This window comes from Lissotriton helveticus, chromosome 1_1 (assembly GCF_964261635.1).
Source record: "Lissotriton helveticus chromosome 1_1, aLisHel1.1, whole genome shotgun sequence".
NCBI lineage: Eukaryota > Metazoa > Chordata > Amphibia > Caudata > Salamandridae > Lissotriton > Lissotriton helveticus.
The window spans coordinates 231,866,970-231,887,439 of NC_136057.1; the positions used below are offsets into that span (position 1 = coordinate 231,866,970).

The window sequence follows — 20,470 nt, forward strand, 5'->3', positions numbered from 1 at the left end:
ATATTTTGTACTCGATATTATGTCCATTCGAAATTTTTTTGTCGATATTTTGTCTGTTTACCCTACCGTCCATCGATGTTGTACTTTTGCTATTCTCCTCCATCCCAGTGCACCCATCACCTGGTAGATTTTATTCCTGTCTGTCTCCTCCATCTCGTTATCCTCTTTCACTCCACATCAATAAATGTTGTTCTCTTTTCTTTGGTCCACTTCTCCTTCACAGGCCTTCACTCTAGGCATCTTCCTGCTGTTCCTCTTCTTCAGCATGCTGCAGCTGTGTGTGTCCATCTCCACCTCAGCATTTGGGTGCAAAACCCTCCGCCAGAAAGACCTTGATCCAGAGGTAAGACGAATGCAGGCATGGTATACAGCACAGGGCATGCAGAGATAGAGTTGGACTGGATTTCTATATCAAAACCATAGCATGGTACGAGAACATAGACTCTGGCCTGCTACAGAAGTGACATTCACATTGACGATAGCTCACAGCTCTCCAAGGTCCTGCTTTTAGCAGTTCCCTGCAAGGCAAATGTTCATAGTATAGCATAACATAACTGAGTGATATTAAAGTGAGGTTAGCAGGGCCGCCGCGGTACCGCTAACCATATTTGGAGTTTTCTCATCGCTACTGTTTTCATAGCCGTGAGGCCGCCATAAAAACTTTGGCAGTGAGGAAACAAAGAGGGCCCTAGGGGGCCCCCTGTTGCTTCAGGGCCATGAGATGCATGCATGGGGCACATGATGTGCCCCCCATCTGCATGCACCCCTTTCCTGCATAGTCCATGCCGTGCAGAAACTGGCTTTGGCGCTCCCAATGCAGTGCCTTTTTAATAGGCAGTGCCATGGGAACACCAAAGGACGCCCGCCAGACCACGAGTTAACTCGTGATCTGGCAGCCGGCGGTGAGGTTTGGCGGTGTGCGAGTGGGGCGGTGGCATGGCGGCATGCGTCATGCCAGAGTCAAATAATACAAAATACATCAATCAGACTAAAAATAGATGCTGCTACCTTCCACTCTGAAAACATATTTCAGACTGTCACTGGTCCCAAATTTAAGACCTAACAGTTATACACAAATTTGCCTTCATGAAAACACCACAATTACACCCAAAAAACCACCATGTACACTCAGTCTGAGCCATAAACAAGCCTTTGCTGTCCCTAAAAAATAAAGAGGTTCAAGGGTAATCAGTGATAATTTGGTAGAGAAAACATCATCATATATACCTATTTTCATAATGAAATAAATTTGCTGACTTCAATTTTGGAAAATATTTTGCTACTAGTTGGGAAAAACATTTTTTAGAAGTGAAGGTATATGAAGCCACACTTACAAACATTTTCAGCAGTCGCTCTTGGAGATTCGGCCCATTTGCAACCGCTAAAACGGCTCCATGTACTAACCCTAATATGTGAGTGGGTAACCTATTTCCGTCTCGCAAAAAAGGTTTGCGAGTCGCTGTTAGAAAAGGGCGTGCCAAGGGCGTCCCTTCCTTATAGCGAGTTGCAGGGTGATGTATGATTGTTTTGCAGCAGGAATATGGTTGCAAAACAATCACAGTTTACTGCCCACTTCAGGAAGGTGGTAAGCCAGTCACAAACGGGAAGTGGTCCCTAGGGGACCCCTTCCTCTCGGTGAATGGTAGCAAAATCATTTTTCAGGCGCTGGCAGTGGTCCCATAGACCAATGCCTAATCTTAAATGAAGTAGGTAATTTGCGACCCTATTGGGAATCACTAAATTTGTCTGCAACATATTAGAACATTTCATTTTGTGACTCGCAAATCGCTAAAAATCGCAAGTTGCAAGTCGCAAAATGAAATGGTCGTACATGGGGCCCAAATTGTTCATGTTCGAAATCAATCACTGGTTCAGCGAAGGTTTTCTTCTCCTAAAATGTAACACACCATATAAATTTCAAGCAGCATGCATTTAATAAATGTTTTAAGTGTTCAAAATCATTACTAGTAATTTCAGCTTGAAAATAAGTGGTGAATGTAATGACAGTCTTCTATTGACGGATATCTAGGCTCCCACTAAAAAGTGTGCTTTTAGAATCTGGAATAAAAGTAAACTCTGTTACTTCTTCATGTAAATTCTTCTGATTTGGCCTTTTTTTAAACGTTTGAAATATTCGTATGGAATTTTGAAAACGATGGGGACCTTTTATCATCGGGAATTGCTATATTTATTATATTTTGCTTTGTTTTTTTGCAATTTTAGTGTACCCGATTATCATTACGACTTGGATTAAGGATTGAGGGGCCATTTATCAAATTCATACACAGCTCATGCAGAAAACCACCTATCTGCGCTGCATGAAAGGGCAGGAATGCTCTGTAATTAATATCATACAGCACATTCCTGTGGCTTCCATGGAGCGCAGCTGGGTGGTCTGCTGCCTAGTACCAACCCAGGCACCCTTTCACCATGGTGCAAGGGTGCCTGCGGTGTAAGCAAGATTGTTTTTGTGCAGGGAGGGATACCTTCCTGTAAAAAAACAATCCTCTGAGGCATTTTCCTCTTTCTATGTGTGCTGCAGAATGCAGCACACATAGAATGAGGAAGAAACAAGGAAAAAAGGATATTTCCCCTTGTTACGCCTCACCTGTGGAGGAGTAGCATTTTGCCGCATTCCCAGGTCTACCAGTAATGATAAATCTGGGAATCTGCCAAAATCCTTGGGTGGATGCATGAGAACGCCATTTATCCACCAATGGAACGCCTTCCAGGGGGAGAGTGGTGCAACGCAGCGATTTAACATGTCCTGCAGGGCCCCACAAGCTGGCCTTGCGTGGCTCGATAAATCTGACTTTGTTGTTACGTCACCCTTGCACCCCCTTGCAAGGCGCAAGGGTGACTCAACAACAATGATAAATATGCCTCTGTATTTATATGGCTTGATTGTAGTTCCATTTGGATATCTGTGAGTTTGCTTGAGACGTGACTGAGTAGAGGAAGTGTAGAGGTTCCAAGAGGATGGTAGGGGAGTGGGAACAGACTCGAGCTCCAACTGATTGTAATGAACTACATTTCGGACATCCTGAAGTTTGATTCAAGTTGGGTGGATTCCGAATATGTCTCGGATCTACAACAGCATTTTAAAATGTTAAAAGAATACATACCAATCAATCGATAACTTTATTTCGGCCACCAAGGGCCATAAAAGCACATGATAAAATACATACAGACATTACAATGCAAGAATAAATAGATTAAAACTATCGAAAACAAACACAATGTTACTTACTATTAATTTACATTTTTCTAAAACATTTCCTATTTTAAAAACTTATTAACCATACGAAATAGTTATCGAGAAGGTACAGATAGCATTTGATTGTGGCAATTGAATCAACTGATTATTTCATAAGGAAATTTCATCGCTTATGCCACATTGCATTTAAAAAGCGGGAGACTGCAAAGACAATGGGGGGTGTGTACCAAATTTTAATACTCTGAAGGCCATGGAACATTTCCTGAATCCGAGGTTCCTACAAATTGGTTTCACCCAACTTCTACGTGCAGCCTGGTATTTGGGGCAAAAGAAAAGGACATGAATTTTGTCTTCTAGATGGTGATTGCATGCTGGGAACTCGGTATTTTTATTTGCTTCCCATTTACTGGTGAATGATTTAAGTGGCAAACAACCTATCATGAATTGCTTGTACAATTTCCTTGACATGGCTGGGTAGATCAACTCAAGAAACGTTTCCAATTTGTAATCCACTTTAACTTGGAGGAACTGGGATGTCAGCTTACCCACTGTAGAACTCATATGTAGAAGGGTTAAATTGTGGTGCCTACAGTGGTGCACTAGGTTAGCCCTAGATAATGCAGGGCAAGCTACTTCTGGTGTTACCCACAGCTCAGACAGGCCAATCTTGCTACTATATTTCTTGATATGGGTTAACCAGGGGATTTTTTTTGTTCTAATTTCGGCCCACACACCTCTGAACTCGTTATTATAAGAGGTTAATTCTGGGACCGTCCACAGTCTTCTCCAGAATGTGAGCGGCCTCAGAGCTGCTTCCTCCTCAATGGGTAGCAGCCCTAGGTCCAGTCTAAGGGGTACTAGAGGAGTACTGACAGGCAACCACAACACATTCCTCATGAATGTGTGTTCTATCTTAGTGAGACTGGCAAGCTTATGGTGTCCCCATAACTCTGCCCCATTCATGGAGGCCGCTCTAACCTGGACTTTATAGGTTTCTATAACAGGGGCAGCAGGCTTGTACTCAGAACGTCTATGCATTTTCGATATCCCTCCTGCTTTTTGTGTCATTTTAAGGGCTGCCTTTGATACCTGAGTACCCCATTCCAGATGTTCTTCAAGGGTGATACCCAGGTACTCAAAGGTTTTTACCCGCTCCAGAGGAATACCATCTAATACTGGATTTTGGCGTGTCTTGCTAGGGGGATTGAAAATCATAAATTTGGTTTTTGCCAAATTGATTTCCAGCCCTCTCAGTACACAGAAGTTAGCAAAACCGTCCAAGATGCGCCGGATCCCCATTGATGTTTCGGACAACAACAGAGTGTCGTCCGCAAACATCAATGCGGGTACCCGTCCTGAGACTAGCCTTGGGGCATCAATGTCCTTTAGGCCTAATAGATGGTCTACAAGGCCATTTGTATATATGCTAAAGAGGGTGGGGGCCAGAACAAACCCCTGGTGCACACCCTTTCTTACTGGGAAGCGTTTGGACAAATCTCCTTGCTTCCCACACCTCACCTGGGCATAAGTTTCTGTATGGAGCATAATTAGCGCATCCAGAAGATAGGATTGGATTCCTAGGTCCAAAAGCACTTTCCACAGTTTACCCCTGGGCACCAGGTCAAATGCAGACCTCAGGTCAACGAAGATGAGGTAGAGGCTGCCACCCTCTACACTCACTGCTCTCCAGTACAGGACCAGGAGTCTGAATAGCTGGTCAGTGGTTGACGTACCTGCCCTGAAGCCGGCCTGGAGAGGACTCAAGATCTCATTTTCCTCAATCCAGGCCAGGACTCTTTCCAGGATAATTCGACCCATCAGCTTCTGAGTGTTGTCTATTAGGCTAATGGCATATAGTTTGACGGTAGTAGGGGGCAACCTTTTTTGAAAATGGGAACTATTTCTGCACCACGCCAGGTATCCTGCGGGTCCATTCCCCTCAAGATGGAATTATAGAGAACACAAAGATAGGGGGCCTATATTTTTGGTTTTGACCTAAATAGGTACCCTGGCAGCCTATCCAGGCCAGGCGCCTTGTTTGGCACTAACTTAGCAAAAGCAGATTCAACCTCGACAAGAGTGATTTCCAGTTCCCCACCCAGTCGATACTCGTGGGTGGGGCAAGAAGCTGGAAATGCCACTGCGTCCTCGCCTGAACAAGGATACAATGATCCAAAGTGTGCCTCCCATACAGTTGGCGCTATATTTGGTTCAATAGCTGCTTTGGACTCCCTACCACCGCCACTAACTATTGCCCAGAAGGATTTCAGATCCTTATTCTGGAGAGCAGTTGTCAATTCCTCCCAGTTCTTTGCTTCCCAATCCTTCTTTGCAGATAGAATGGCCCGCCTATGTTGGTGCCTAAATTCCTTAATACCTGTCCTATCCTTGGCTTTAATGGCTTTCAATAACTCACTTTTGCTCCTACAACAAGATGAGTTATACCAGGGATGTGAAGGGAGAGGTTTTACCTTGGTGCTGGCTTCTGGATAGAAAGCCTCCAGGAGCTTAGCAGTCAATTGACTATGAATTTCTAGTGTCCTGGTGTCCTGCCCTGCTTGTTGGCCCATTTGCCCCACCTCAGCCATTTCTATGAGGTGTGGCACAACCTGCTGGTAAATACGTTTCAACTTTTCCGGGTAATCTTGTATGTGGGGCCATTTTACCCTCCGCCTGTTGTTATGCAGCAGGAGAGGATGTTGTACTAGTGAGGGCACTAGTTGGTTCAACAGGCCCCAGCTTCCTGGCTTGAGTGTCATGACTAGAGCATTATGATCACTATCTCTCCACCTAACAATCTTGAAATCAAGGACCCTGTCCCAGGACCTGCATTCGACCATAATATAGTCTATGGTCGAAGTATGCCCTTTTCTATTATAAGTGGGTAAGCCAGGTCTATCTGATTTTAGTCTCCCATTACAGACCCTCAAAGAAAAAGAAAGTGTGAGGGAATTGATTTGAAGGACCAGCGGCGTCCACGCTCTAACTGGTGCAATTTGCGGTTCCAAAATACTCCAATGCTGGTTCTTGCTGTCCTCTTCACCCTCTGAACTCAACTTGTTAAGAGGTTCATACTCGCAGTTGAAATCCCCCCGAATTATTAAAATGATCTCGGGGTCAAGAGTTGATATATAGTCACTCAGCTTTTCAACAATTTTAGACTCTTGCCCTCTCTGTGTCGGCCTCGAGTAGATGTTAATTAAGGTGATTCTTTTATTGCAGGGCAAGGTTAAAAGGACGCATTGTATATCCATTGAATTTGTGGGCAGGTGCTCTGCTGTTGCACTCAGGTGCATACCCACCCAAATACTAAGGCCTCCCGATGGTCTACCCCTGCCCTTCTTAGTGGCCAGTATATCAAATGTTGCATAGCCAGTGCATTTATTATTTTCTAGAGCCCAAGTCTCCTGCAGTAAAAAGATGTCATGTTTTCCTACGAACATATCCCAAGCAGGACACAATATTTTATTTTTAATTCCCGTCAGGTTCCATGAGAGGATTTGGATATTGCCCTTTGCCTCTCGCAGTCCACCCCCGTAACTCTCCCCATCTCTAAATTTGCTGGCACTACAATCCCCTCCTCCATTTGGGCTGTTTCACTGGGCCTTCCCACCTCCATATTCGTTCCTGTGCTACCTGGAACCTACTGTATTACTGGAGACACCGCACCATCTGATTCTCTTACGTAGTCACTCCTATTTCTCCACCTATCACTACTCCTACTTCTAGTTGTCACCCCACTGCTCTCGCTGCCCAGCAAACCATAATGTGTATCACTCCTGATGGGCCCCAGAGGACTTCGTCAGTATCCTTTCTAACGGAACTGACAGGTGTTGTCGAGCTACACCTCAACTGTCTACAAGGTTCAAAATGCTGAATTGGTTGTTGTGATGGAACATAGCGAGATCTGCCGTACAATTTTGGGGCCCCATCCCAATATCATTCCCTGCCTGTGCATAATAGCAGAAGTTGTCCCCAGCCACCCAGGGATGCCTTCTTGAGACAATGTCAGAATTTGGGATGGTAGAAGCAACCGGGTAGAAATAGGTCAGGGGAAGAGATTGTATTTGTGTTGCGGAACTTCCAATCGCCCAATTACAAATGTGCTCTACAGCCCTTCTGTCCCTGAAATTAATGATAACACTATCACCCTGGTTTTTTTTCGCCCGTGAGCCTACCCAAACCACACGTCTGGCAAAGAGGATTTCACCTGTCGCGATCAAGGCGTGCCCCCAGGGACTCTGGGTATTGTAGTCCCAGTGCGTCTGGCGCAAAGGTGGATGTTGCAGTCCCCCGGACTTATGGCAGCAAGTGGCGTCGAGTATGAGCAGGCTCAGGGCAGGAGCAAAAACCGGAAGTAAGTTCGTGGCCCCAAAGGAATAAACGCGTCCCGCGCTGCGGGAGTGCCGCGGTGTTTTTAAGCACCTCCCGGCGCTTCTGACGCGATCAAGGGGTGCCCCCAGGGACTCTGGGTATTGTAGTCCCAGTGCGTCTGGCGCAGAGGTGGATGTTGCAGTCCCCCGGACTGATGGCAGCAAGTGGCGTCGAGTATGAGCAGGCTCAGGGCAGGAGCAAAGACCCGAGGTAAGTTCGGGGCGCCAAAGGAATAAACGCGTCCCGCGCTGCGGGAGTGCCGCGGTGTGTTTAAGCACCTCCCGGCGCTTCTGACGCAATCAAGGCGTGCCCCCAGGGACTCTGGGTATTGTAGTCCCAGTGCGTCTGGCGCAGAGGTGGATGTTGCAGCCCCCCCGGACTGATGGCAGCAAGTGGCGTCGAGTATGAGCAGGCTCAGGGCAGGAGCAAAAACCGGTGGTAAGTTTGTGGCCCCAAAGGAATAAACGCGTCCCCAATACATACCATTTTGCATTTTAAATGTACCTACTGCATTATTTTTGAAACGTTCTCTCACACAGGGTGTCCTGTCTGCAGTCAATTTGAATACCTATTTTATCTGTTCATCAAAAGACATTTGTATTCTTTGCAATTTTCATTGTACAAATATAAAGCTGATTTCCAACAATATATTTTATAATTACCTTGAGTCTGGAGTCATTAAAACGGGATAAAGCTATTAGGTAAATCTTGGGCAAATTTATAAAAAAAAAATCCCGAAAGAGGTCTCATGCTAAGAATGCCCGACAACTCATACTACATGGCACATTCCACAAAGCATTGAGTTCAGAAAAACTTTCTAGGGAAACAAAGGGGCTCATTATGATCGCCCGCCATTATAACAGTGCTGTGACCGTCTGCCAGACGTGCTGCAGTTCAACCAGTCCAATTAGGGTGCGCCCACCAGTATGGCGAGCGCATCCTGGCCTTTTAGACGGTGCTGCTGACTGCAGCACTGTTCGCATTCTTAAAATGCCATGATGTGCATTTCCATTCACAAGGTGGCAGGCACCACGCAGTGCTTGCCACCTTGTGCATGGAAATGTAGGGGAGTACAATGGGTACCCCCCAGTGCACCTACATTCTCCACCCTCACAGAGGGGGCCCGCAATAGGCCCCCAAACACAATCCCTGCCAGCTGTTCCATGGCGGCATCACTGTCATGGAAAGGCATCTACCAGGGCACATCCTAATATGGCATACGGTGCCTGTTAGGCATCGCCACCATATTAGTGGCCCTTTTCCGCCCGCCAGGCAATTGGTGCGATTGGCACCGGCGGAAAAGAGTGAATGAATGAATGAATGAATGAATGAATGAATGAATGAATGATTACACATTTCTATAGCGCATGGTTACCCTAAGGCATCCCAGCGCTTATGTGGTCAAGTCATCTCCATAAACTTTAGCAGAATAGGAAGGTTTTCAGCATTTTTCTAAACCTAAGGTGGTTCTCCTCCCATCGGATAGCATCTGGAAGATTGTTCCAGAGCTTTGCAACCTGTAGAGCGAAACGTCTGCCCCCGGTGCGCGATCTCCTGATCCTGGGGATTGCCAGTAGATTCTTATTGCTGGATCTCAGGGTTCTGCATGTTTGATAAGGCATAAACAAGGGTGCAAGAATGTCTGGTCCCGAGTTATGCAGGGCTTTGTGAGCAATAGTCATCGCTTTAAATTGAATTCGTTGTTGCACAGGCAACCAATGCAATTGCCTCAATGCTGGTTTGACAGAGGTTCTGCGTGGGATGTTTAGTAGCAATCGGGCAGCACAGTTTTGGATGGTCTGAAGGATCTTGATTGTCCCTTTAGGGGCCCCTAGATAGACTGCGTTGGCATAGTCTAATCGAGATAGTATAAGGGATTGGACTAGGATCCTTCTAGCCTCAAAGGGAAGTAGTCCTAAAATTTTTCTGAGTGCTCTCATGAGGGCGTAACCAGTCCCCGCTACCTTCCGGGCTTGGACCTGAAAATTAAGGGCTGGGTCGAGCCACACTCCCAAGCTCTTAATTTGCTCCTTAGGGGTTGGAGGCTGCCCCAAAGAGTCCGGCCACCACATATCCACAGAGGTAGGTGGTTTATGTCCTAACATCATGACCTCTGTTTTAGCTCCATTAAGCTTCAAAAAAGAGTCGTTCATCCAATCCTGCACTTTACTAAGACAGGAGGATAGGTTGTTATAAGTCGTCTCCTGCCCCGACAGGGAGATGATAAGCTGAGTATCATCAGCATAAGTTACCAACTGTACTCCCCAGGGTTGCACCACCTCAGCCAAAGGTCTCATGTAAATATTAAATAGAGTAGGGCTGAGGGATGACCCCTGGGGAACACCACATTGGAGCTGTATTGGGGCTGAAACTATGTCATCCTCAAATACTGAAAAGGTCCGATTGGACAGGAAGGAGCTAAGCCAGTTCAGTGCGGTCCCAGTGACACCTATATCACTCAATCTCTGAATGAGAATCGCGTGATTAACGGTATCAAAGGCCGCACTGAGGTCTAATAATAGTATAGCCGCACATTTCCCTTCGTCCAGAATCTTCCTGGTTTCCTCAATTACAGCCACCAGGGACGTTTCAGTACCCTGTTTACATCTAAACCCAGTCTGGGTGTAATGTAGCAGATTATTAGCCTCAATGAAGGTGGATAGAAGAGAGTTAACATGTTTTTCCGCAATCTTGCTAACAGTGGGCAACAGGGAAATAGGACGGTAGTTGGAACAATCGTCAGGATTGAGGTTGGGCTTTTTTAATAACGCTCTTACTCTTGCTTGTTTCCACATGGTTGGAACTACCCCTGAGGACAAGGATGTATTAATCACATTCTGCATCACAGGGGCTACTGTGTTTGAGACAAGCTTGAGGATGGTTGGTGGAGCTATGTCACTAGGTGATCCAGATTTCAAATTGCCCAGAAGCAATTGGGCCTTGTCGACATCCAGAGGGGAGAATTCATTGAGCGTAGGTAGATCTTGTGCCAAAGGGGGGTTAGCCCTATTGCAGTCACCTGTGGCAGTCGCTTGAAAAGATGCATAGATATTCGCTACCTTTGCGGCAAAAAAATTTGCCAAGTCCCTGCAGCGCGGGAGTGCCATATTCAAGTCCATAACAGGGGTAGGAGGGGTAACCAAGGCTTTAAAAATTTTAAAAATTTCCCTGGAGGAACTAGCAGCTAAAGAGATTTTTTCCTGATAATAGTTGGACTGAGTCACTTTTATAGCCTGCTTATAATTGCGTAATGCTAGTCTGTAAACTTTTTTATTATCTTCACCGTAGTCTTTCCTCCACCTTCTCTCCTTCTGTTTACATATCTGTTTGAGTGTTCTCAACTCCGGTGTGTACCACGTTTTTTTATTCGCCCCTTTCCGATGGGAAAGTTCAGTTTTAGGCAGGGTCACCTCAAGGGATTCCTCTAGCCAATGATTAAAACGCGCATTTGCCTCTATAGGGTCATTAGTATACTCTGGTTTTGATTTCCTAAGTTCCGATGTCCATTTGTCCACAGGGAGTTTGGACCAGATCCTACACATTTTTTTAGAGACGTTGGTCTGTATTGGTTGCTTATAGTGGGTCAAGGAGAAGGACAAGAGGTTGTGGTCCGACCAGGGAACCACTGTTGAGTTTTCGAACTTCAGCGCGTTCATATTGGTATAACAATGGTCAAGAGTGTGACCTGCTATATGTGTGGAACCTAGAACGATTTGTTTGAGTTCCATCACCTCTAAAGCTGTTAACAGTTTTTGACAGGCATGGGAGTCTCCTTCATCCAGATGAATATTAAAATCTCCCAGCATAGTAAAGTTAGGGGCATTGCAGGAGAGATTAATGGCGCAGCTCACAAGCTCGTCACAAAATTGGCCGAGGGGTCCAGGGGGCCTATACACAAGGAGCCCTGTACATGTACAGGTCGGGGACAGTGTAATGGAGAAGGACAGACTTTCTGAACCTTCTATAGCGACCTTCTCCTGTCTGCAAATCGCTGATGTTTTGTAAATTATCGCAATCCCTCCACCCCTTCCATCAGTACGGTCTTGTCTTATGATTGCATAATTAGGCGGTAAAGCTCTTACGATATCTGGGTCGGAGCTCTCGTTAGTCCATGTCTCCGTTAAGAAGAGTACCTCCAGGTCTCGTTCTTCCAGGAGTAATGAAATTTCCAGCGCATGCTTGCGCAGGGATCTGCAATTTATTAGTGCTAATGAGTAGGAGCCTACATCAGGGGTAACAATATCAGCCGTAAACTTAAAATTACATCCATTACATGGCATCTGGTCATTGACATATGGAGAGAGAAAATTACAGGTAGACTTGTGCTCACTTCTGATTGCCAGGAGTTGGTCCCTAGTATATGTTCTTAGTGGGATATCGGCAGTCCTAGATGTTAGGGGGGTAGCCCCTAGTCCCGTACAGAGGCGGATGGACTTTGTGTCTGCCGCGATATACCCACCGCCATCCTAATTTGGCAGTAGGTAAATCTCATTGTGATGGTGGTGGATCGCCACCGCCGGCCCGGCGGAGGCGAACCTCCCTCCATCATGAGCCCCTTACTTCTCAAAGAAGCATTGACTAACTAGCTGTCAGAAGTATTTACCCAGACATACAGTTACACACTTATTTGGACAACACTATGAAGGTTCATCAGTGTGGCGCAATAGGAGATTTCTAAATAATTAGTTAATTCATATATGAATTAGTTTTCCAACAGGGTGTCTACCCCCAAATTGGCAAGGGTCTCGCCACTATATGTAATAAACATCGTCATAGGCAATTACCGGTCTCCTCCCAACACCCACACACTGATGATCACCACCAAGTCCTCCTTAGGTAGGCATCAGTACACCTGAGTAGGCAGCAAATTGCCATGAGTCCAAAGGGCATGTGAAAGGTAGCAATCACTACCCTTGGATAGCACTGTTTGAAGTCCATGACAGCCAGTGTTACCTTTCTAAGAGAGCTCAAGGGACAGTTTTCTGGATCTGGTAGAAACAGGCAGCATCTGCGGTCTCCTTTGCAGCCTGGTGGTATTCAACAAAAATATTGTGATACCAGAATATTGTGTCAAAAATATTATCAAGCCAAAAACAAAAGTAGGACTGAATAATAGAAGGTAAGAATATAAGTGCAGATTTATGAAGGCCTTGCGCTGCCGGTGCGTCACTTTATTTGACGCAACGGCGGCGCAAACAATGCACCCTATTTACAACGTGACGCATCTAGGAGATGCGTCACGTTGTAAAGCCCTGCGCCATAGGAGGCGTTCCTGCGCAGGGGGGGGGCGTTCCTGCGCAGGAACGCCTCCTAAAAGTGGCTGAGTGAAATCTATGAGATTTCACTCAGTCACTTTCAGGACAATGCTGCGCCAAAACCCTGCGCCTGCTTGAAGCAGGCGTAGGTCTTGACGCAGCATTGTGGAGATGGGGCACCCCCGAGCCTTGCTGGAGCTGCGTCACGCTTGCGACGCAGCTCCAGCAATGCGCCACCTTTACGGCACAGATGCCTTACGCATCTGTGCCGTTTTTGCCCCATGGTGCGCCGCATTGTAAATGCGGCGCACCATGGGTGGCGGAGCAGCGGCGCAGGATGACTGGCGCATCCCTGGGGATGCGCCAGTCATCATAAATCTGCCCCATAATTTTTTGTAGGTATAAAACTGCTTGAAAAAATAAATTGTATTTAAAATTGTATTCTTTAATGTAGTTGCATAGAAGGTAGTTTTTTTATTAATATAAATTAGTTATTATAATATCATGTATTCGTATTATGATAATTTGTTTTTTATTTGGTTTGTAATGTAAAATGTACATTTTTTTAATTTAATTAGTCATTTTTAAGTCATTAGCGCAGTGGTTCCCAAACTTTTTTGGCCCTCGGCTCCCTTGACCTATTGGCCGTTGCCCATGGCTCCCCATTATGTAACTTTTTGGTGGGTGTGGGGGATGTAAGCCTGGCCTCGGGAGCACTTACATTTTTCTCCCAGAAAATAATTGGTATGAAGCCATTGAAGATATCATAATCATAAATGTAACAACAATAACAAGCATTTGCAATGCAATAGGTCTCGCATTATTTAAGTTTGAGCTATTATTATTGTAAATGGCAATGTTTTTTGCTTTATGCTATAGTTTTCTTATGTACATAAAAAGCTACATATAAAGTATTTGTTGTTAAAATTATTTATGCAGTATTTAAAGGCAAGCATTACCGCCTTCGGGTAAAGTCCGCGCTATATAAAAATGCATAAATACATGAATAAAGAAATACCGCCTTCGGGTAAAGTCCGCGCTATATAAAAATGCATAAATACATAAAAAAATAAATACCGCCTTCGGGTAAAGTCTGCGCTATATAAAAATGCATAATTAAATAAATAAATACATACCGCAAAACATCCTCGTTACTCTGCCGGCCTGCGACCAGGAAGTCAGGCAGGCCGGCGCGACACCCGGAAACAGGAAGTAGGAGGGCGGGAGCCTACCCCGCCTCCCACGGAAGAGCCGCGATTGGAGCCGTGTTGGGAGCAGGGAGCACCGGAGCAGGCAGGAGCCTACCCTGCGCCCCGGTGCCGAAGGAGGGAAGAAGAGTCCTGCTGCCGGGCCTTGCAGCTGAGGAGAGGAAGCCGGTGAGTGCGTTGCTGAGCGGCGGGCGGGCGGAGGGAGAGGAGCATGTAGGCGCGGGGGGGAGGCGGCCTGTGTATGTGTGTGTATGTGTGTGCGTGCGTGTGTGTATGTGTCTTGGAGTGCGTGTGTGTGACTGTGAGGGAGGGGGTGTGTGTGTGAGCGAGTGTCTGTCTGCGACGTGTGTGTGTGTGTGTGTGTGTCTGTGTCTGTGTGCATGCATGCATGCGCGGTAGGCTGGGAGGGCGGCGCATGCGCAGTAGGCTGGGAGGGCGGCGCAGGACGGAACGTGCGCGTTCGCGCAGCCAAATCCGACTGCTAAAAATCGTGCCAGTTTTGTGTCCCTCATTCCCCGGCATCAGACAGCTATAGAGTCTCTGTCCCTGTTCCAGGGCGAGACCTAAAAAGGTAACGATTGTTTAATTAAAAAACTTTAATTGGTAAAGTCAGAAACAATACTCTTCATCACTTGGGTATACATATTTAGTACGGATCGAATTGAGATTAAATGTACTTGGTAAATGTTAGGCACACCAATAGTGAAACAATCTAACCCTTTGTCTGGATCGGTACAACTCTGTAGGCAAGCCGGACTATTCCACAAAGGTTTCACACTGTTGGCGGTACACAGAGTGCAGATGTGCACGGGATGCGTACTCTCCAAATACAGATGTCCGAGATTATAAGAGTAGCAGAGTGCTGTGGCATAAATTGACCAATCCGAAGGAAAAATAGAGGGGAAAATCAGCAAAACAATAGCACCGCAGGGCCTAAGAATAGCAGCTAGACTATGACAGACACATATTAGAAATGTAGATCCACATCTATGTGCAGAAAAAAGGCAACCAGCAACGTGTGTGTAGGAATGGACTTGTGTAATGAACAAGCATTTGCAATGCAATAGGTCTCACAATTACATTGTTTTGAGCTATCGGCATTGAAAATGTTATTTATTTTTTTCCTTTCGTGAAGCATTAAACCAATATTGGCGTTCTAAATGACAATGTATTTTACCCCCTGTTGACCCCCGCAAAGCATTTTCAATATTATATACAACGAAGCCATAGGTGTGGCTTATTTATCTTACGCAACTACCAGGCAGCCACATGATGTATTTGACGTACTTCAAACTGGAAAAGCTAGACTACAAGTCCCAGAATGCACAAGCCAAGCGCACACGTGACGTGTAAGGTGAGTAGAAGTCTCCTTGTTGCCAGGACCCCTTGGGCGCAAAGCTAGTCTTCCAGTCAACAAATGGATGCGATGTGAGGTTTGTCTTTTTTAGTATGTTAAAAGGCTGCGCAGAACTCTAAAAATGGTGCGCTGGCGCCCAGCTGTAGGCCACGTCCAGAGTATGAAACACCCGACGTCCATGATGATGATAATAAAAAATAATAATTCACCCCATTAAAATTGGAGCGTGCCTTTTTTTCAAGCCAGTGCTTAATTTGAGCTGGTGTTTGCAAACAGTTGTGTGTACGAAAGAGCGAATTGATGGAGTAGTAACAGGACACAAACCCTAAGGAAAACCGTGGCGGGCTAGTTATTATATGCAATCCACTAATGACGAGACAGGAAGTGACGTCACACGAAGAGGTGCCATGTCTTTAAAATAATCAGTATTTAAGAGGTTATCGTCTTCTTTATAGAAACAACAATTTAACAATCACAAATAAATAGAAAATGGAAATTTTTGGTTTACTTTTTTTCTTTATAAATCACTAGTTTTTCCACAAATCAAAGGTGCAACTGAGGTTTTAAATGGGTGAAGGTGATCATATTTTTTTAGACAGATATGTGGAGCTCGTAAATTTAATTTTTTAGAACTGCTTTAGTGACTAAACTAAATGTGCTGGGCACATTTTTAAAACATTAAACTTGTTAATTTGTAAGAGGCTGGTGTTCTTAAAACAAACTGCAAAGCACAAAAGTGCTTCATATTTGTAGTTTGTTTGATTTTCACTGGTCTACAGCATGAACACTGTGCCCAGGTGAAATGAGGATAAAAATGCCCTTTGCCCCCACAGACTCACGCTTTCATCACAGCATCCTGCAGTGGAATCATGTCTAATTCCAGAAACGTGGCGACAACCTAGTGCTTTAATTAAAGTCAATTGTAACTAAGCAGAAAGTTCCATTTCCAGGCGCCTCACAGCGCCCAGAAGCCATTCTATTCACGGCGCAGCACTAGATCTTAATTTAAAATGCAACTAAAATCCAATGGTTTTAAACCCTCTTTTAATACAAGAACAGGTAAGAGCCATTTTTGCATTTTCACGGTGAGTGTAAAAGTCATCTCCGGGCGCTACAAATATTCCCCTGCACATTTTTTCATGTGCCCCGGGTCATGTTTGCACTCTCTAAACGCAGTGAATAAATTAACCAGCGCACTGGTGAGTAACATAAACTTATAACAAACACATATACTGATGTAAACTCACCATTCCGAACTTTTGTCTACGCGCTTCAGCGCTGTTGTCTGACTATTTTTCGCGCTCATTTACTTTTAAACATCCTTGCGCTGCTGGTCATCGCCTAGAGCTTCTAGAGCTCGTTTTAATTAGGGTTACTTGTCCTGTGTCGGCTCCGTAGGCCGGGGAACTATTGACAGGCTTACCTGCACTCAGCAACTGCTTCAACCCGTTCTTGGCGGGATAGAGTAAGTTTAGCGGGTCCGTCCGCCATCTTGGGTAGGGGTGAGGTCTCTGAGCACTCCGGGCGCCATATTGATTAGGTCGAGGGACGCTGGAGGCGGACTTCCGCTCGGTCCAATACCATAAAGGCATGAAGGACCAAGCGCGCAGCGGTTACGCGCAGCGGGCGCGCCGGAGGTGCGCCAGAGGTAAGCCCGTTTGCGCCCGTTCGCGCTTCGGAAGCGCTAAGGGCTGTATCCTCTGATCCCCCTTTGTCCCATCGTTTGGTGTACTCTCGGGCTGCTTTATTGGATTTAGGACCTGCTCTGGAGCCCCTCACTCGGAGGGCTAATGCTCTCGGGCCATTACGATCTCTGTCTTGCGGGCTCCTTAATGTTAGGTCGCTCTGCAAGCACTATACTGAGATTGCCTTCCTGATCGACACCTCAGGACTGGACATCCTGTTTTTAACGGAAACGTGGACTCGGGAGGACTGTCTGGTCGAATTAGGACTGGCCTGCCCCCCAGGTTTTAAAATTATTCACACCCCACGACCAAAGAACAGAGGTGGTGGAATCGGTATCATCTATAGAGAGTCGCTGGGCCTCTTCCAGCTTAAAATCAGTGAGGTTTCGGGCTTCGAGCTGATGGGATTTTCCATCAAAGACCGGGAAAGAACACAGTTCGCGGGGGTGCTATGCTATCGCCCGCCGGGCCCTGCCCCCTTTTTATCAGACTTTCTTGATTTAGTATATGATCTCTCGAACTCTCACGCTAAGCTGCTGGTCCTGGGGGACTTTAATCTTTGGCAGGGTGGACCTCTGGATGGGGCGTTTTTGACACTCTGCCAAACTCTTGGCAATATTCAGTTGCAGCAACTGGTTGACGCTGCGACTCATAGAGGAGGGCACATCTTGGACCTGGTATTTGCTGACGCTCAAGCAGTAGCGGTCAACGATATCTTAAGCCAGTGCTGGACAGACCATGCACTGGTGGCCTTTTCCCTTGATTTAGGGACCTACCCTGCGGAAGCTGCGGGGGTAGGAGGCTCGAAACTGGGTAGACCCTGGTCTCGTCTTTCCAAGTCATCTTCACTACCTGCACTACTATCAGCTAACTTCTGTCTGAGCAACTCGGTGGAGGAAAGTTATCTTTCCTTATGTCAGTCTATCACCGAATCATTGGATAGGCTGGCTCCTCTCCGCCAGTCTCGAGGGAGAGTGAACCGGGCTTGCCCCTGGTATACGGAAGAGCTACGACTGCTTAAATTGGGTTGTAGACGTGCTGAGCGGATGTGGAGGAAGCAGTATCTGCCATCGGCAAGGGCCTCGTTTAGGGCTGCGCTGCTGGGGTATAAGTCGCAGATCAAGTTGGCCAAGGCGGCCTTTTTGGAATCCATCTTGAATAAGGCGCCTAATAAATCGCAAGCCCTGTTCAAAATCGTCAGGGACTTGTCTCATCCAGCTTGTGTGGCCAACGCGGTCGTGGCGTCGCAAACCCTGTGCGATGCGCTGGCGGGTGCCTTTGAGGAGAAGACTGCCAAGATTCTAGAGGGCTTAAAAAACCCTCTGCCAGCAGACCTCGGTCTGGGAGCTCCGGTTAGCTCGATCAGTCGACCCCGGTCTGGCGGGTCTCGTCAGGACCCGGGAGCTCCGATCGGGTCATCCAGTCGACCCCAGCCGAATGATGCAGGCCTTTTACAGGCTATGCCTGGAGTGGGAGCTCCGGGTGATCCCTCCAGTCGACCCCAGGTGGATACACTTGGTCCCACTCTGGGAGCTCCGGTCGGAACACCCAGTCGACCCCACTCGAGTGATCCTGGTCTTTGCTTGGGTGCTCCGGATACTTTAGCCAGTCGACCCCAACTAAGACAGTTCCCCCGTCCCTCTTATGAGGAATTCTGTAATCTGGCACAAACGGTCGCTTCGGGCTCTCCGCTTGACCCACTACCTCCCAAATTTTGGAAGGTCTTCCATGCAGAACTCTTTCCGCCGTTGCATGCCATCTGCCTCCAGTCCTTGGAGTCGGCTTGGGTTCCTGATTGCTGGAAGTTAGCAGTGGTATCTCCACTGCTCAAGAAGCCAACGTTAGATCCTGCCTGTTTGTCCAACTACAGGCCTATCTCCTTGCTCCCATTTCCTATCAAGATCATGGAAAAATGGGTGACCCGCTCGCTCTCTGGTTTTCTGGAGAACATCGGTTGGTTTGATGAGGCGCAGTTTGGCTTCCGCCCCGGGCATGGGACGGAGTCAGCACTGGTTACCGTATTGGACAACCTCCGGACGCGTGTCGACAGTGGACGGGCAGCCTTTTTAGTGCTGCTCGACATGTCGGCCGCGTTCGATACGGTCTGCCATCAAACCCTCATCAGAAGACTGGAGGAGTGCGGGGTCACAGGGAGCGCAAGAGATTGGTTGGTTTCTTACTTGGGTAGCCGGCAACAGCTGGTCTCGCTTCCTCCTTTCCGTTCTGAGCCACGGAAAGTGGGACAGGGGGTTCCACAGGGCTCGGCCATCAGCCCGATACTTTTCAACCTGTATCTCCGCCCCCTAGTCCAGCTTATTAAATCTTTTGGTGTCTCGGCCTTTAATTACGCTGACGACACCCAGTTGGTCTTTTCTCTGGAAGGTAATAACGCGGTCTCACTGGAAACTTTCCATCGCTGTATGGCAGCTACAGCGGATTGGCTTCGAGCCAATTCCCTCCAATTTAATAGCTCTAAGACGGAGGTGCTCCACTGCTCCAGTGATCGAATTCCGCGGGCTCTTCCAGAGAACTTCTGGCCTACTGCTTTCCCGGAACCAGTAGCGGCGGCGGAATCAGCCCGCAACTTGGGGGTTATTTTTGGCCCGAACCTACAGCTTGATCTGCATGTGAATAAAACTATCGCCACGTGCATGATGCTGTTACGCATGTTGCGTAAAGTTCTGCCCCTTCTCCCCACCCAGGCCAGGCCAGAGGTAGTTCGCAGTACTATTTTAAGTCGCTTAGATTACTGCAATGCGCTGCTTCTGGAGGCCCCAAAAAATCTGGTGGGGAAGCTACAACGGGTGCAGAACATGGCTGCCAAGCTGGCTCTTTCGCGGGCTAGATCTAGCTCTTCCACTCTGGCTCTAAGCGACCTGCACTGGCTTCCGGTGCATCTGCGAGTGATGTATAAGGCCGCGTGCTTGGTGTTTAAGGCCGTACACCAACAGGGCCCAATACCACTCCGCGACATGTTTGCTTGGTATGCTGCCTCGCGGCCTCTCCGCTCATCCTCAGCCAGCTTGTTGGTGGTCCCGAGGTTCCAGAGAGTCAGGATGGGTGGCCGCTCATTTAGTGTTGCAGCGGCCAGACTTTGGAACTCCCTTCCTCTCCCTCTGAGAAGCCACAAGGACTATCTACCATTTAGGAAAGCGCTGAAAACGTATTTGTTCCCGAAAACTGTTTGAGCAGTGAGTTGTGTGCCTGCTGAAGTTCAAAGCGCCAGGATGCCCTCTGGGTGATAGGTTGCGCTTTATAAGTACACAAAAATAAATAAACAAAAATAAATTCCTGATCTTTTTGTGCATTGGAACACATGGGTCGGAGGCAGTTCAGGCGAGGAGGTGGTTCCCCTGATAGGGGAGAGGGGACAC

The 20,470-nt window shown here is 47.0% G+C and overlaps 1 protein-coding gene across 3 annotated transcripts in view; it reads left to right on the plus strand.

The window, feature by feature from the left end:
- Positions 1 to 20,470, plus strand: part of LOC144787463 (membrane-spanning 4-domains subfamily A member 4A-like) — a 380,273-nt gene that overhangs the window by 323,736 nt on the left and 36,067 nt on the right. For 2 of the 3 annotated variants that reach the window (XM_078665340.1, XM_078665341.1), the window contains exon 6: positions 224 to 343. The exons of the other annotated variant lie outside the window; for it this stretch is intronic. In XM_078665340.1, the coding sequence (XP_078521466.1) occupies positions 224 to 343 (120 nt within the window). The remainder of the gene's footprint in view (positions 1 to 223; positions 344 to 20,470) is intronic. 3 annotated transcript variants of the gene reach the window in all.